The sequence below is a fragment of the Moschus berezovskii genome, chromosome 2, assembly GCF_049115385.1.
Source record: "Moschus berezovskii isolate FMDL1 chromosome 2, NW_MosBer_1.0, whole genome shotgun sequence".
Taxonomy (NCBI): domain Eukaryota; kingdom Metazoa; phylum Chordata; class Mammalia; order Artiodactyla; family Moschidae; genus Moschus; species Moschus berezovskii.
In genome coordinates, this window is record NC_142461.1 from 111,585,653 (window position 1) to 111,603,322 (window position 17,670).

The window sequence follows — 17,670 nt, forward strand, 5'->3', positions numbered from 1 at the left end:
GGAAATTAGCTGGAAATCTCAGGATTGACCACAGGCCACAGGTGCAGAGAAAACAATTTAAAAAATAAATTGCTAATGGCTGATTTCTGGTTTGATTTATCCTCTTGAGTGATTAAAAAAAAATAAGGGTGAACATAGAAAAATCCTTCTTAACTTGATAGTTTAGCCTCTTGGTTCTTTTGGGGTAGTAGTGAGGGGGTTGAGTTAGGCACTTGAGGTGCTTACTACATGCCTGCTCCCTCATAAGTTTTCTGGACATTTTACACTACAGTCATGGTTATATACCATGCGTGGATGCGTGCTAAATTGCTTCAGTCTTGTCCGACTCTTTGCAAACCTATGGACTGTAGCCACCAGGCTCCTCTGTTCATAGAATTCTCCAGGCAAGAATACTGGAGTGGGTTGCCATGCCCTCCTCCAGGGGATCTTCCGACCCAGAGATTGAACCTGAGTCTCTTGCATCTCCTGCATTGGCAGGCAGGCTCTTTACCACTAGCACCACCTGGGAAGCCCTGGTTATATAGGGATGGCCTTAATTGTTTGATACCTTGGCCCTGGGTGGTTTGGTGCAGGGGGATATTGACTTGATGTGTGAGAGGTAGGTAAGAGAGGTGATTGCGGGTCTGACTCTGGATTGGTTGTATTCCATATGCTTACAAGTTGGTTGTTTGCTGTCTGTTTCAAGGAATTAGCTAATCCTGGAAGGGACAATCCTTCCTCATCAACCCCAAAGGCCCCAGTGTGTCAAAGCATCAGAAAAGAGATAATAAAAAAACAGAGTGAATACAGCAAGCTTAGAGAATCTCTCTACTACCAGCCCTGAGTGGCTGAATCACCAGGAACACTTTATAATCTCTGGGCTGTCTTTCAAGGCCATGCAGTTCACGACTCAGTCCTCTGACCCATAACTATTTACAGAAATCATTCTCACCACCTCACTCCCACGCTCTTGACCCAGAGCCATTCTTTGCTTTTTCAGAAAGCAAATGGGATTAAAGTCCAGGGTTGGGACTTCCTTCTTGGAGTGTTTGACAAGGACTGACGTACTCTAGGCCCTTTGAATCCCGGAAGTCCAGGACACACCCAGCCTTGGGTGCAGCATCCTGAATGCCGGAGTCTAGGTAAAAGGACTGAAGCAAACAGCACTTCACCATGAGGGACCCACTGACAGACTGTTCGGTGAGTAGCTCCATGTGGTTTGTGTGCCTGTGTGTGAGAGGCGGCCGAGGAGTAGATTTATATACTAATGGATTTGAACTTAAGAAATTTGAGACGCTCAGAAGCCAAACATGTTTGGATATTGGCACTGGACCAAAAGTCTGTGGTTGTTCTTCGGTTTAATTTAAAACAGAGCTCTTTCTAGCAAATAACAGGGCAGGTAATTGTCATATTTTATTTTCCTATTCTTGGAAAAACTTTGAGTGGGTATAACATTATATTTACATGCAGATGGTGGCTGTTCGGGAAACATACGAGTGGTGCCAACATAGAACATAGCATGGACACACAAATGTGCAGAATATCTGCAGCCAGTTTAGGGCTTTGGGAATTAAGTCGGGTGCAAGGGTTTTGCGTATTTTCCCCTTTCATTTAGAGTCCAGAACTGCAAGTCCTGAAGGAGGAAGTACAGGCTGCACTCTGTCCAGCCTGCAGTAGTCCTTGGACATGTTTACTGACTTGTTTGTTACAATCCTGAGAGCATTAATAAAAACTGAAAGTTGGTCAAAAGTGCAGAGACATTGTGAGGTCATTAGCCACAAGAGCAGAGATGTAATTTAGGAAATGAGAAGCAATTAAAACAAAGGGTGGGGGGAGGAAATAAAGTAATCAAGGATTGTCATTGTGTTGTCCCAAGAAATGATGCCAAAAAGCTAAAACTGGTGACATCAGAAGCAAGGGACTGCATTCGTCCTTCAAGTATTTTATTTAAAAACAAAAAGAGGTGAAGTAGATCAACAGGGGCTGTAATAAAACCCTAAAGAAAAAAATCAACAGAGAATTATTGGTTTCATTTGTGTTTATTCAATGGATGTGCAAAGTATAGGCTTAGTGAAGATGAAAGTGTAACTGTCATCCCACCAAACGAGTCAGGAATCAGACATGCTAAATGAGATAAAGTCATAGCGGCTAGTAATAGTAACAATGAGAGCATAGTAACAGGCTCTGCCCGCGTATTACTATTGTACATTACTATTGTTTTTACAAATAGTAATATGTGTATTACTATTTGTAAAAAAAATTCCAACAATATGGTTGCATTCAGATTTTAAGAGTGAAACCTCTTCCCTTAGCTTTCGTCCAGCAATCTTTTCTCTTTTTGGTAAGCACAGATCACTTTTCAAAAAGTCTTTTATCATTTATGTATTTGTTATTTATTTTTCACTCCTTGCATTTGCTCCCTTACTAAAATGCTGACTCCTCTTCTTTCTCCCCATTGATACTTTGATGATGTTTTTGCATGGGGTGGGTGAATGGATGGGGGGATGCAATAAGTGGAGGCAAAAACTTGGCACCGATGATCACTAAAGGAGAAAGTCAAGAGTAAGAGAAGAGTGAGATAGTGGAGAGGAAAGCCAGGATAAGTTAAAAAAAACTAAAAGCCTAACATTATTTTCCAAGGCTGACTCTAGATCCAGAACTAGGAGAAATGTTCCTTTGAGTAGCTCCCAAGACAACTCATCACCGTGTCTCTATGTCAACTTAATTCCCCCTCCCTGACAAGCTCAGGTCCTTTTTCCTACACTGGACCGTTGACCCAAGGACTCTTGTCCTTGTCTCCAAACTGGAAGGTTGTCTCTCTAGGCCCAGTGCCACCAGTTGTAGTCTGGGAGTCGCGAGTGGGAGGATATTCCTTCAGCCAGGGTTTCTGACTCCTCTAAAGTCAAGGAATCTTTATTTATTTGCAACTGTTCCATCTCCATCAAGCATTGGAGTTGATTTCCTGGTGCAGCCCTGGTTTGTGCTTGGGGAACAACGCTGTGCGAAGATGAGCCTGCAATTTGGGAACAAAATAAAACAACAGAGTGGACTGCAAAAGAGTGCTCTGTGAAACAGGGAGCTTCACAAAGAAGCCAAAATGGGTCCAAAGTTTTAACCACCTGTAAAATATCCCATTTCATGAGTCCCTGACGTTGCACAGGGCACAATTAATTCATAAAGCCTTCCTGAGTCCCCTTTGCTGTTCATCTGAAACTATCACAACATTGTTAATCGGCTATACCCCATAACAAAATAAAAAGTTCAAAAACTAGTAAGAGGTTAGTTATATAAAATATTATAATATCTTGAACCTGGGGGAAGAGTAGGTGCTGATTAAGGCATTGTGTTGTACCAATATTCCTACATTAAAAAGGAGTCATAAAGGTGTAGCTTAGCTGCAGTTCTGAACTTGGTATACCCAGTAGATCCACATATGGAAATCAGTGGGTTGAGTGACCTTCAATGGGAAGAAACATGACCTCTTTATTTGTGTTCGTTTCTAACTGTAACTAAGAATTTCCCCCAGTTTTCAATATAAGTAGCAAACCCTAATACAACAGTCTGTGACCTTGTGACTAATGAAAATCACTTAGATTTTTATATAACATTAGAGTTGGTTACAGATATATAGAAATACCATTTACACACACTCAGTGTGACTTAAAAATCTGAGTAATTTTTAAGGCTTGCTATGTAGTATGTTAATTAAAGAGCACACAAAATATCATGATTTTAAATTATGTTTTATAAAACATATATCAATATAGTTTTCTTTATAATCCTGTTATTTTGTTTTGAGTTTAAAAATATTTTTATGAGTAAAATAGGTTTCACTACTAGTCTGCAAAAAAAATGTATAAACCTCTTCTTTTAGGTCATGCTCCAATGAACAAAATAGGCTGATAGCTGGGCCATTCTATCTCACAGATCCAGGTTAGTGTCTATGCTCAAATTATCAGTCACTAGGGTAGTACATGGAGAAGGCAATGGCAAGCCACTCCAGTATCCTTGCCTAGAAAAATCCCATGGATGGAGGAGCCTGGTAGGCTGCAGTCCGTGGGGTCGATAAGGGTCGGACACGACTGAGCAACTTCACTTTCACTTTTCACTTTCACACATTGGAGAAGGAAATGGCAACCCACTCCAGTGTTCTTGCCTGGAGAATCCCAGGGACGGGGGAGCCTGGTGGGCTTCCGTCTATGGGGTCACACAGAGTCGGACACGACTAAAGTGACTTAGCAGCAGCAGCAGGGTAGTACATATGTTGCTTGAGTGCTGTGTAGAGCTTTTAACTAATCTTGAGACTGTCAGAACTTATTTGAAGGAGATTTTTTAAAGTCCTGTTTTTGAAAAAGAGAAGAATTGGCTCTGGGACTTGATGCTTTAATGCCTATGATCTTAGCTTCTAAACCTAAAAATATGCCAAGGGAAATCATTTTCAAATCCATGTGTAAGGAAACAGACTGGATCAAATTATCTTCAAATGAAATAATCTAATCATTAAAAAAAAATTTGCACCTTCCTAAGAAACAACGCCAAAGAAATCAAGCGCAAATAATAAGCTATAGCCAAGGTTTTGCTCTTACTCACCCCTTCACTATCCAGGAAGGGACTCTCAGAGCAGGCTTTCTTGGGTCCACATAGTCAGCCTCTTAGGGCCACACAGTCAGCTGTTGAAACAGTCCTGTGGGTTCAGATGCCAGCTTGAGCTTCCCATCTCAGTGGTTCAGCCTGGGCTGTAGGAGGTTGACTCGCACTAATACAGAGGGTGACGGGGCAATGGTCCATGGCTCCTGCAGGATTCTGGGACACTATCGAGATAAGGAGGCAGCTTGAATCTGGTGTGGTTGTCCTTGGCCCCCACCATCAATGAGACATATGATGTGCCATTTCACGTTTTGTGGGCCTCTGTTTCCTCGTCTGTAAAGTAATAAGAGGAAAGGATGAAGTAGATTATGTTCTTTAATGTTCTGTATCTCACATCTATGACAGCCTGCCAGGGAGATTCCAAATATTACCCAGATGCCTAATAAATACAAGATATCCCCTAGGTTAGAGGATATTACATCACATGAAATCAGTAGCACGGTGCCTGGTATATGAAAGGCAGCAGCAGAAGTAGAATATCAGGTTTGTTTAACAGTATGTGGATCATCATTACCCCTCCCTCATCACAAAAAAAACCCCAAAACTTTTCATACTGGCACTTAGAATAAAGTGAATTTTTCTAGAATAGCTGAATTTGACCTTCTTAACCATTCAAAACTTGGAAAGTTAGAAAGAACAGCTAGGCCAAGGTGGATATAGAGCATTTTCATATTCATTTTTTATCTGTCATTTCATGTGCCATTTACCTAGATTACTAAGTTTTTTAGTAAAGATAATATTTATCCAACAGAATTTGCTTACAAGCACTGGGCAGAAACTTTCTTACTGGCAGAATGGGAAGTGTCTTTGTACATCAGCTGTCTATCTAAAGGGATTTTTAGAGTCTCAGAAAGATCCCACTTATTTCTCCACCAGTCTGCAATCCCTTTATCAGGAAAAAATCTATTTTTCCCAGTAATTAATGACCCCAGGGAAAAGCAGCCTGTTAATACAGTAAATTCACAGGGAGATGTAAGATCAACAGTAGGTGCTTTCTTGGAATGAATATTTGGTAAGGGGTGGGATATTCAAAAGCTCAGTAGGTGGGAAAAGAACGTGAAAAAATGATCTTTCACATTACTCTGAGTAGAGCAAACTCTCTGTGCCCATTGACGATGTTGAGGAGCCATCTGCGCTGCTCATAATACTGAAAGGAAATGCCACTCTGAGTTCACTTAGTGTGGTTGTCTGCATGTGTGCCTGCTCTGTTGCTTCATTCTTGTCCGACTCTTTGTGACCCTGTGGACTGTAGCCCACCAGGTTCCTCTGTCCATGGGATTCTCTAGGCAAGAATACTGGAGTGGGTTGCCATGCCTGCCTCCTAGTGTGATACACTGTGCTGTGCTGGGCTTGGTCGCTCAGTCTTGTCCGACTCTTTGCGACCACATGGACTATAGCCCGTCAGGCTCCTCTGTACATGGGATTCTCCAGGCAAGAATACTGGAGTGGCTTGCCATGCCCTCCTCCAGGGGAATCTCCCCTACTCAGGGATCGAACTCAGGTCTTCCACATTGCAGGTGAATTCTTTACCAGCCGAGCTACCAGGGAAGCATGATTATACCGACTACCTGTTTATAAAATATATTTATTTCTCATGGATTCTCTAATTGATTTGCTCCCCTACATTTCTAATCACAGTTCTGTCCCTAACTAATGAAGCTATTTTTTGCTGTTTGGGCCTTAACTATAAAATAAGAGGACTGGACTTCAGTAGTTTCCAAACGGTGGTCCGTGGAATCCCTTCAGATACCCCTCTGGTGGGTGAGACCATGTGGGGAGGAGAGATTGGAGAGGAGAGGGAAAGCCAAAGTCAAGGTCAAGAGATTTCATCCTCCCAAAGCAGAGAAGGTCCCAAGATTTTCTGCTTACATACGCACCCCACCCCCTACTAAACACACACACACACACACACACACACGCTGGATGAGATTGTCTCTGGGGTCTGCTTTGATGTTTACTCAAGTCTGCTTTCCACAGCTTTTATCTTCAAGTCTGAATAGATAGTACAAGATGAAAAGTACAGAATCAATGAATCTACAGAAGTGGTTATGCTGAAATAATGAAGGTATTCTTAGCAACTTTTTTATTTATTGATGTCACCTTTATCTCAGTCTGTTTATCTCAGTTGGTTGGGGAGTGTCCAGTACATTGTCTGTAGAGTTAAAGATTCTCCCCATCACTGTAATAAGCAGAACATCCCATTTTTATTTGATCATTGAGTTAACAACAATGTAATATATTGAAGAATTTCCCGACTTGTGTGTATCTGCACACTGGTTTGAGGGAGGGGTTACAGGTAGGGTATAGCTGGGGGGCTGAGCTCAATGGCCAGTTGCCTCTGCCTTGAACAACTTTGTCCATTTATCACATTGTTTCAGGACAGATATCGTTTTCTACAGATACCATGATGTGAAAAAAAGAAGTACTAGCCTATTAAATGACAGAAAATCTTCCAAAATCTAAAACCGGGACTCCCAGGGGCAATTGAAGCCATAAGATATGATTGATTTGAGCAGACTCTTATTTAAAATAGACAACTATGAATACCTTTGAGAAAGGCGGTCTCCATAGTGCCATAGCTCACGCACTCTACACTAAAAGCAGTTGAGTTTTGAATCATAAACTTTCAGTGCTGTCTGACTTCCTAGAATTAGTCTTCTGGAGATAGTATTTTTTTAAATTAGTTTATTTATTTTAATTGGAGAATAATTACTTTACAATATTGTAATGGTTTTTGCATACATCAACATGAATCGGCCACAGGTATACATGTGTCCCCCTATCCTAAACCCCCCTCTCCCCCTTCCTCCTGACCCTATCTCTCTGGGTTGTCCCTGAGCACAGGTTTTTGGGTATGCTGTTTGATGAATCAAACTTGCACTGATCATCTATTTTACATACGGTAATGTACATGTTTCAATGTTGTTCTCTGGAGATCGTATTTTTAAAATGTGTCTTGGAGAGTTTTGATACCTTGATAAGTTCAGGAAATGCAGTAGCCCCAGGACAGGGAAAATTCTCAACTGGTTCTGCTCATTCCCACTTCTGTTAGGGACAAGGTTTCTCCTACTGGCCCCATCCTCACACATGGTGTCTGAGGCACCAGATTTTTTCTCCAGGACTTTGGTTGCAAATCATCTCTTCTGGTGATGGTGGGCTGCAGGGGTCCTTGCCCCCAGAGAGCTCATCACAGAGACCCTTCCCTCCGCTCCTGGTTTTCCAGGTGGGAGTTTCTTCTCCTCACTTCTGCTCTGAAGCCTCCAAATCCTTCCATCTGGCTCTCTGCTTTGTCTCCTCCTTGTTGAGTCACTAAGCCATGTCTGACTCTTTGCGACCCACTGGGCTGCAGCGCGCCAGGCATCCCTGTTCTCCACTATCTCCTGGAGTTTGCTTAAATTCATGTCCATTGAGTCAGTGATGCTATCTAACCATCTCACCTTCTGCTACTCCCTTCTCCTTTTGCCTTCAATCTTTCCCAGCATTAGGGTCTTGAGTCAGCTCTTCACAGCAGATGGCCAAAGTATTGGACCTTATAGTGTTTAGGAGCAGAAAAACTCACTTTGCAAACAGGCATCCAAATCTTTCTCCCCTGCACATGGCCCCCTGATGTTTTTGTTGAGTCTTTATTTCTGCTTTGGTGTAAGCTAGAGAGAGAAACAGGTTGCTATTTCAAAAGACACTGCTTAATACTGTGTAATACTGTGAGATATTTCTAAATAAACAAGAATGCTACAGGACCTATAAAAAAAATCATAAAATTTTATTGAACATGAAATAAGATTTGAACTAATGAAAAGACTTACTGTGCCCTTGGATGGGAAGTCTAAATACCATAAAAATGTTAATTTCCTCAAATTGAGATATATAGATGTAATACAACTCCAATTAAGATCTCAGTGGGGATTTTTAAAAATTATAATTAGATAAATATTTATAGGGAGAATAAATGCACAAGAATAGTCAAAGAAATTATGAAAAGGAAAGAAAATATTGCTTAAAAAAAGCAGAAACAGAGAGTTTTCTGGTGGTCTAGTGGTTAGGATTCCAGGCTTTCTTTGTGTAGCCTGGGTTCAAGTTCTGGTCAGGGAACTGAGATCCCACAAGCAGCTTGGCTTGCTAAAAAAAAAAAGAAAGAAAGAAAGAAAATATTACAATATTGCAATGTTGCAAAAAGGAAAAAAGTGTTATTATCTCTGTATCTTCAGTTCAGTTCAGTTCAGTCCAGTGGCTCAGTCGTCTCCGACTCTTTGTGACCCCATGAATCACAGCACGCCAGGCCTCCCTGTCCATCACCAACTCCCGGAGTTCACTCAAACTCATATCCATCGAGTCGGTGATGCCATCCAGCCATCTCATTCTCTGTCGTCCCCGTCTCCTCCCACCTCCAATTCCTCCCAGCCTCAGACTCTTTTCTATTGAGTCAACTCGTCACATGAGGTGGCCAGAGTATTGGAGTTTCAGCTTTAGCATCAGTCCTTCCAATGAACACCCAGGATTGATCTCCTTTAGAATGGACTGGTTGGATCTCCGTGCAGTCCAAGGGACTCTCAAGAGTCTTCTCCAGCACCACAGTTCAAAAGCATCAATTCTTTGGCGATCAGCTTTCTTCACAGTCCAACTCTCACATCCATACATGACCACGGGAAAAACCATGGCCTTGACTGGACAGACCTTGGTTGGCAAGAATATAAAGGGATATCATAATTAGTGTATGTGTTATTATTATTTCTGAAACATGATAATGTTTCATAATTTAAAACAAAAAGTCCAGGGCTCTGTGATGACCTGGAGGGATGGGATTGGGGGAGGCAAGGGAGGGAGGAGATATATATATAATTTTGGCTAGTTCACATTGTTGTATGGCAGAAACCAACACAACATTGTGCAAATAAAACAAACAAAAAATAAATAAATCACTTGCAGATGTTAAAAAAAAAACCTCTGATTTAGAACGATGTTTAGCTATATATTTTAGAAATGCAAAATAAGAGTGGCTTTGAAAAGAAAGCCTATCATTATAGTCCTCCCATACATAAAATATGTCCCTAAGTAGAGAGTTAGGACTCAGGTAGAGGCCCTCAGGATCCAGGCTCTCTCTCTTTCTGACCTAAAATCTTAGCATGTGACATCCACCCTCAAGATAACCTTATGGCACAGCTGTCATTTTAATTCACAGTTTCAGGAAAGAGGAGGAAGGAATTTTCACTGAAACCCAACATGAACTTTCACCCATCCCGCTTTGGGAAGGATTTAATTGCATGACTACACCTAAGGGTGAGAGAGGCTGAGAAATGACTTTGTCCCAAAGGCATGTGCCTGCTTACCACTTCTCTATTTTCTTTTCATGATACCTAGTTATGTTTTATTGGATGTTATTCAGTGTTATGGGAAGGAAATAAAAGGCTTAAGGGAGAATTTAGTGAAAATGTTTAGGTAACTAAGAAATAAACAAAAAAGCTAAGCAATTTTAAAGTGTTTACCAAGCTCTCCCATTGTACTTGTAAGGGGAAGAAAGGCCTGAGAGTATCATGTCATTTGTAGATAACAACTTACGTTTATGAAAATAAAAATGAGAAATCTTGGTTGCCAAACTGTGATATTACTCTCATACCTCAGAGGAGAATCATTTCTTTTTTTCTTTGCAAGCTTTAACCTTTATTGTGTATTGAGGTATAACCAATCGGTTTCACAGGTGGCTCAGTGTTAAAGAATCCACCTGCCAATGCAGGAGACACAGGAGATGCGGGTTCAATCCCTGGGTCAGGAAGAACCTCTGGAGAAGGGAATGGCTATACGCTCCAGTCTTCTTGCCTGGAAAACCCCGTGGACAGAGGAGCCTGGAGGGCTATAGTCCATAGGGTTGCAAAGAATTGGACACAACTGAGCGCATATAGCCTATTAATGTTGATGCAGTTTCAGATGAACAGCAAGGGGACTCAGACATACACATACATGCACCCATTCCCTCCCCAAACCCTCTCCCATCCAGGCTGGCACATAACACTGAATAGAGTTCCCTGTGCTATACAATAAGTCCTTGTTGGTTATCCATTTTGAATACAGCAGTGACTTTCCCAAACTCCCTAACTATCCCCTCCCCCGAGCAACCATGAATTCATTTTCGAAGTCCGTGAGTCTTTTTCTGTTTTGTAAGTAAGTTCATTTGAGAGAGTCATTTCTTCATAATGAAGGCTATACCCAAGTGTGTTTTGCTTGGTTGGAAGATAGTTTAAAATTTTGTGAATCATTTGCTGCAATTAAAAAAAAAAATTATTTTTCAGATCCCAATCCTCATTTCAGCTTTTTGGACAAGAAAGCTGGTCTGTGGTTCAGAGTTGTTGTGGCAGCTGTCCCTCCAGCTCACTGTCCCCAGCCTGCTCCTCCCTTATCCAGGTGTCTGATGGTGCTGTAAACCCGTGATTTTGCAAACCTTGCTTTAGGAGTCAACAATGTCCTTCTAAAGAGCTTTGCATTCTGACCCCAGTCCTTGTGTTCTGGGTGGTTTCAGTGAAGCTGTTTTCTCCTATTGTGTATCTATCAGATCCTGTGGTGGCTTTCTGTGTTTTAAATTCAGGGGAAAGTTAAACTCCTGCATAAAGATCAAAGGATCTGGTATCTATAAGATTACGTTTCTACACCCTAGGTGTTGGTTGGCTCCACCCTGCAGGGAGGGGCCTGTTTTGGCCCGTTCTCTAGGTCCTTCTTCCTCTGGGCCCTCTGTCCTATCTGCCAGCCTACCAGCCCCTTACCCCCGGTGCTGGGTGACAGCTGAGAAGCTGTCTTGCCCTGAAGGTTCCTGTGTGGAAACATGGTTGCCCCATAGTAGGTTCTCAGCACGTCTGAGTTTCCTGCCCTTTCTCCTTCTCAGCAGGGTGACCAGCAGTGTGCCCACGACATCTGAGGTCAGGAAGGGGCTTTTTCATCGGATGAGCAGAGAGTCACTGCATGACACTCAGTCTACACAGAAGTTGCATCCTCCAGGGTGTGACCTCATTTTGAAAAATGAAATGGGCCATCCCATCTCCCAGGTGGAAACACTGAGATGATGTGTTTGAGACTTGATCACCTCTCTCATCTGCTCTATTGTCAGGAAAGCAGCAGCATCAGCCGACACCCTCTCCCTCTGGGCAATCGTCATCTATGTCAATCCTCAGCAATATAATATTCAGAAGAACATTGTGGAGTTTTGAGCCACATGACAAAAATCTTTCGACTGGAATATTTTTGTCTACAACTAAATTCATATATAGATACATTGATAAAAGTTTATTTGTAAATGTATAAAGGTTTGGTTCAACCAAAATGTTCAACTCATTATTATAACATTCTTGTTACTAAAGGTCAATGAGATATAGAGGGGAGTAGGAGAAATTTTATTAACAAATTATTCACTTACATTTTCTCTCACAGTCAAGAAAGACTCACTTTAATGGTTCAGGGTTTGTCATGAGTTCCAGAAATATTACATTGGAATTTGTGGGGGAGACATAATATGAATCTGCAGTGTATTTCAGGATGCATTTTTAGCTTTCCTGGGACCAAGAGGAGTGACAGGAATCCAACTTCACCCACTGATGAAGAGTTTGCATTTGGCCTAGGAAGAAACAGATAGACCAGCTCTATTTTTGAAAAGTTCTCCAGGGTCTTTCACATCCAGACAGAAGAGACTTCCTCTTTATTTTTAAGAACTCATCAAAGTGTGCGTTCTGTAGTTGCAGGATCATTTACAATGACAGCCCTCATCACAGCAGCATTCTGAATTTACAGGAGTTCAGTCTTTGGGAGTGCTCCTAACCCTTCTGTACATTTTCTTCTGTTTCAGTATAATAAAGTATACAAGAACCTGAAGGAGTTTTCTCAAAATGGAGAAGATTTCTGCAAGCAGATCACATCCATTCTTCAGCAAAGGTACAAAATGCATGTTTGCACGGAGCAGTTTTTCCTCTTTAGTTGCAGCCAGCGACATGACTGGAGGAGTGATTTCAAGCTGTCCCACTTTCTAGAATGCAGTGTTATATTTTGGTACTTGAGAAATCGGTCTGAAGAGTGATTCTTCGCTATTGCACATTTATCACTGGGGTACCATAAAAATCAGGAAACAACAGGAAGTAATTCTGCTTGGGAAAGCTCAGTCAAGTCCCTCTGATTATCAACTTCTCCTGGGGCCCACCATTGTGCCTGACGTATACTCCCATTACTGTGCTCTTCACACAGATGGCAATTATTCGTCTGCTTTTCTGTCTCCCTGGCAAGGGCAGCGGCTGTGTCTTACTCATCTTTGTATGCTGAGCTCTCAGAGTCTGGCCTTTTGACTTCTTCAGTAAGTGTCTGTTGAGTGAGTTCATGGATGAATATTCACCACTTTCAGTATCATCTTCTCTTAATACTAGATATGATCATGTTTAAAGCTCTTCACTGTGCTGCAATGAACACACTTAACTCAGTCAAGAAATTACAAAAATTCCTGCTTAAAATTAGAGTCCCCGAGGATTGAATTGGGCCTACAGGGTGCTTAGGCCATTTCTCTACGTGTCTACAGACAGTTCGGTAATAAACAACTCCAAGGAGACCTTCAAAAGAGATTGGTTATTCTTTCAAGGGAAACCATTTCAATTTTAAAATACTGTATGTGTGCCATAGGAGCAAAGATGCCTGAGTTAATTGCATCCTGTGTTAGTAGGTCAAGAGCAAGGGAGAACATTCACTGGTTCTGATAAAAAACATGGCTTTATCAGGACCAGTGAATGAGGCCAAGGAAAGATACAGGAGAGTTCAAACGTGATTTTATAAAGAAGTAACCAGGTTTGAAAAGACCCTGATGCTGGGAAAGATTGAGGGCAGGAGGAGAAGGGGACGACAGAGGATGAGATGGTTGGATGGCATCACCGACTCAACGGACATGGGTTTGGGTGGACTCCAGCAGTTGGTAATGGACAGGGAGGACTGGCGTGCTGTGGTTCATGGGGTCGCAAAGAGTCGGACACAACTGAGCAACTGAACTGAACTGAACTGTACCAGGTTTGTCAAATGGAGTCAAAAAGAAAACACTTAAACAAGTTATTTCTCTCTTAATAGACAAATTGCTTTAATTCTATGAAAAGAAGAGATAGGACCAATCTTGGAGGGAATTTTTTTTTCTATAAGAAAAATATTTTTTATCCATCTCAATGGCAGCTATGTAAAAAAAGACTAGTTAACTATTATACAAGTTCAACCTATTACCTAAATGAGAAGACATCTCCCTCCTGCAGATCAAGAAGAATCTACACAGAGTAGCCGTACAAGTGACCTGGGTTACAGTGAGCTGAGCCTTGATTACTTGGTGTCTACAGGTTCAAAACTAGTGCCTGGTAGACACTATAGTAGTAGTAGTAGTAGCTATAAAGATAGAAGGTCGATGATGGATAATGCCTAGTAAACAAACTCAACAAATAACTGAATAAATTTAAGAGAATTATTTCTCCAAAATGGCCCTATTCTTTCTCCCTTGTCTAGGTAACTCTGCATCTCTGCCTTGCCACAGACACATCTACTTTGCATACAAACAGAACCTTCCTTTCTTACCTGTGTCTCTCTTGAAGTTGCTTCCTCAGGCTTCCATCTGCCCTAGACCTATTCACGTGCAAATTTTCCCACATGTTCCAGAATGGCAAATGGACTCCAGTGAAGGAGAGACACTTGAGTAGCTAAAGATATCTCCCTTCATGGTTTTATCTCTTCATAGAGCAGAATATAGAATTTGCAAATCTAACAATATTACATGCACATCTCTGGGGTAAAAATTGCATAGCATAAATACAAAGAGGGGATCTAATGGTTTCAGTTCAGTTCAGTTCAGTTGCTCAGTCGTGTCCAACTCTCCGCGACCCCATGAATCACAGCACGCCAGGCCTCCCTGTCCATCACCAACTCCCGGAGTTCACTCAAACTCACGTCCATCGAGTCGGTGATGCCATCCAGCCATCTCATTCTCCGTCGTCCCCTTCTCCTCCTGTCCCCAACCTTTCCCAGCATCAGAGTCTTTTCCAGTGAGTCAACTCGTCGCATGAGGTGGCCAAAGTATTGCAGTTTCAGCTTTAGTATCAGTCCTTCCAATGAACACCCAGGATTGATCTCCTTTAGAATGGACTGGTTGGATCTCCTTGCAGGCCAAGGGACTCTCAAGAGTCTTCTCCACAGTTCAAAAGCATCAATTCTTCGGCGATCAGCTTTCTTCACAGTCCAACTCTCACCTAGACGCAAAGAATTATGCTGGCTATTAGGTCATGTATGCAATGAATGCTTTCCTGAACAATGGGCAAAGCTAATCTTTCACAATTAAATCATTTCCCCTTAACCAAGATACCTTGTATGAGTTGCTTTATATTTATTCCTGATAAATGTACATTTGGCGATGCCACCTCACACTTGGGCTTGAAGCTCTCCTTCCTTTGCTCAGCTCTTGGATCATGTAGTTAACCTAAAGGATGTCATCCATGCTAAAAGATTAGTGTTTCCAAAGAATTGTTTTCTAATGGACACAAAGTCCTTACTAATCTATGAATATGTGGTATATTGTATTTTTTTTCCCCAACAAATTCCCTACATGTCAGATGGCAAAGACAGATGCTACCTCCCTCCATGACTGGGTCATTTCTTTCCCACGGGGAGTGATTCTGAGGTTGCTATCTCTTCCAAAGAAGCGGGTGAGAACATAATTACCAGATCAAAAGGAGGAATGGTCGCAACCAACATAGCTGGTGTTATACTTGCCTTCACTGTCCCCATTCTGTAGTTATCAGTAGTTAGTTCCCCAGACATACAAAAGATAAAAAGCTGTTTCCCACCGTTATCCAGATGAGCCCTCAGCTTATTTTCCTCTTAAATGGAAAATAAGATGTGTTTATTACATATGATCATAACTCCTTATTGCCAAATTCAGACTTAAACCGAGGAAAGTAGGGAAAACCACTAGACCATTCAGGTATGACCTAAATCAAATCCCTTATGATTATACAGTGGAAGTAAGAAATAGATTTAAGGGATTAGATCTGATAGAGTGCCTACTGAAATATGGACGGAGGTTCGTGACATTGTATAGGAGATAGGAACCAAGACCATCCCCATGGAAAAGAAGTACAAAAAAACAAAATGGCTGTCTGAGGAGGCCTTACAAACAGCTGTGAAAAGAAGAGAAGTGAAAAGCAAAGGAGAAAAGGAAAGATATAAGCATCTGAATGCAGAGTTCCAAAGAGAACTCTGCAAGGAGAGATAAGAAAGCCTTCCTCAGTGATCAATGCAAAGAAATAGAGGAAAGCAACAGAATGGGAAAGACTAGAGATCTCTTTGAGAAAATTAGAGATACCAAGGGAACATTTCATGCAAAGATGGGCTTGATAAAGGACAAAAGTGGTATGTACCTAACAGAAGCGGAAGATATTAAGAAGAGGTGGCAAGAATACACAGAAGAACTGTACAAAAAAGAGCTTCATGACCAAGATAATCACGATGGTGTGATCACTCACCTAGACCCAGACATCTTGGAATGTGAAGTCAAGTGGGCCTTAGAAAGCATCACTACGAACAAAACTAGTGGAGGTGATGGAATTCCAGTTGAGCTATTTCAAATCCTGAAAGATGATGCTGTGAAAGTGTTGCACTCAATATGTCAGCAAATTTGGAAAACTCAGCAGTAGTCACAGGACTGGAAAAGGTCAGTTTTCATTCCAATCCCAAAGAAAGGCAATGCCAAAGAATGCTCAAACTACCGCACATTTGCACTCATCTCACACGCTAGTAAAGTTATGCTCAAAATTCTTCAAGCCAGGCTTCAGCAATATGTGAACCGTGAACTTCCAGATGTTCAAGCTGGTTTTAGAAAAGGCAGAGGCACCAGAGATCAAACTGCCAACATCCGCTGGATCATGGAGAAAGCAAAAGAGTTCCACAAAAACATCTATTTCTGCTTTATTGACTATGCCAAAGCCTTTGACTGTGTGGATCACAATAAACTGTGGAAAATTCTGAAAGAGATGGGAATCCCAGACCACCTGACCTGCCTCTTGAGAAACTTGTATGCAGGTCAGGAAGCAAGAGTTAGAACGGGACATGGAACAACAGACTGGTTCCAAATAGGAAAAGGAGTACGTCAAGGCTGTATATTGTCACCCTGCTTATTTAACTTCTATGCAGAGTACATCATGAGGAATGCTGGGCTGGAAGAAGCACAAGCTGGAATCAAGATTGCCAGGAGAAATATCAATAACCTCAGATATGCAGGTGGCTCAGACGGTAACGTGTCTGCCCACAATGCAGGAGACCCAGGTTCGATCCCTGGGTTGGGAAGATTCCATGGAGAAAGAAATGGCAACCCACTCCAGCACTCTTGCCTGGAAAATTCCACGGACTGAGGAGCCTGATAGGCTATAGTTCATGGGGTCGCTTAGAGTTGGACACAACTGAGTGATTTCACTTCTTTCCACCCTTATGGCAGAAAGTAAAGAGGAACTAAAGAGCCTCTTGATGAAAGTGAAAGAGGAGAGTGAAAACGTTGGCTTAAAACTCAACATTCAGAAAACTAATGGGACCATGGCATCTGGTCCCATTACTTCATGGGAAATAGATGGGGAAACAGTGGAAACAGTGTCAGACTTTAATTTTGGGGGCTCCAAAATCACTGCGGATGGTGACTGCAGACATGAAATTAAAAGACGCTTACTCCTTGGAAGGAAAGTTATGACCAACCTAGACAGCATATTGAAAAGCAGAGACATTATTTTGCCAACAAAGGTCCATTTATTTAAGGCTATAGTTTTTTCAGTGGTCATGTATGAACGTGAGAGCTGGACTGTGAAGAAAACTGAGCACCGAAGAATTGATGCTTTTGAACTGTGGTGCTGGAGAAGACTCTTGAGAGTCCCTTGAACTGCAAGGAGATCCAACCAGTCCATTCTAAAGGAGATCAGTCCTGGGTGTTCATTGGAAGGACTGATGCTACAGCTGAAACTCTGATACTTTGGCCACCTCATGCAATGAGTTGACTCACTGGAAAAGACTCTGATGCTG

The 17,670-nt window shown here is 41.8% G+C and overlaps 1 protein-coding gene across 3 annotated transcripts in view; it reads left to right on the forward strand.

The window, feature by feature from the left end:
* Positions 1-1,036: 1,036 nt before the first annotated feature.
* Positions 1,037-17,670, forward strand: part of NOSTRIN (nitric oxide synthase trafficking) — a 76,428-nt gene continuing 59,794 nt past the window's right edge. For 2 of the 3 annotated variants that reach the window (XM_055397575.2, XM_055397576.2), the window contains exons 1-2: positions 1,037-1,179; positions 12,449-12,534. In XM_055397575.2, coding sequence (XP_055253550.1) covers positions 1,153-1,179; positions 12,449-12,534 — 113 coding nt within the window. In that variant the 5' untranslated portion in view covers positions 1,037-1,152. Of the gene's footprint in view, positions 1,180-6,624; positions 6,692-12,448; positions 12,535-17,670 lie in introns of those variants that run through there. The other variant, XM_055397577.2, reaches the window with a different exon arrangement.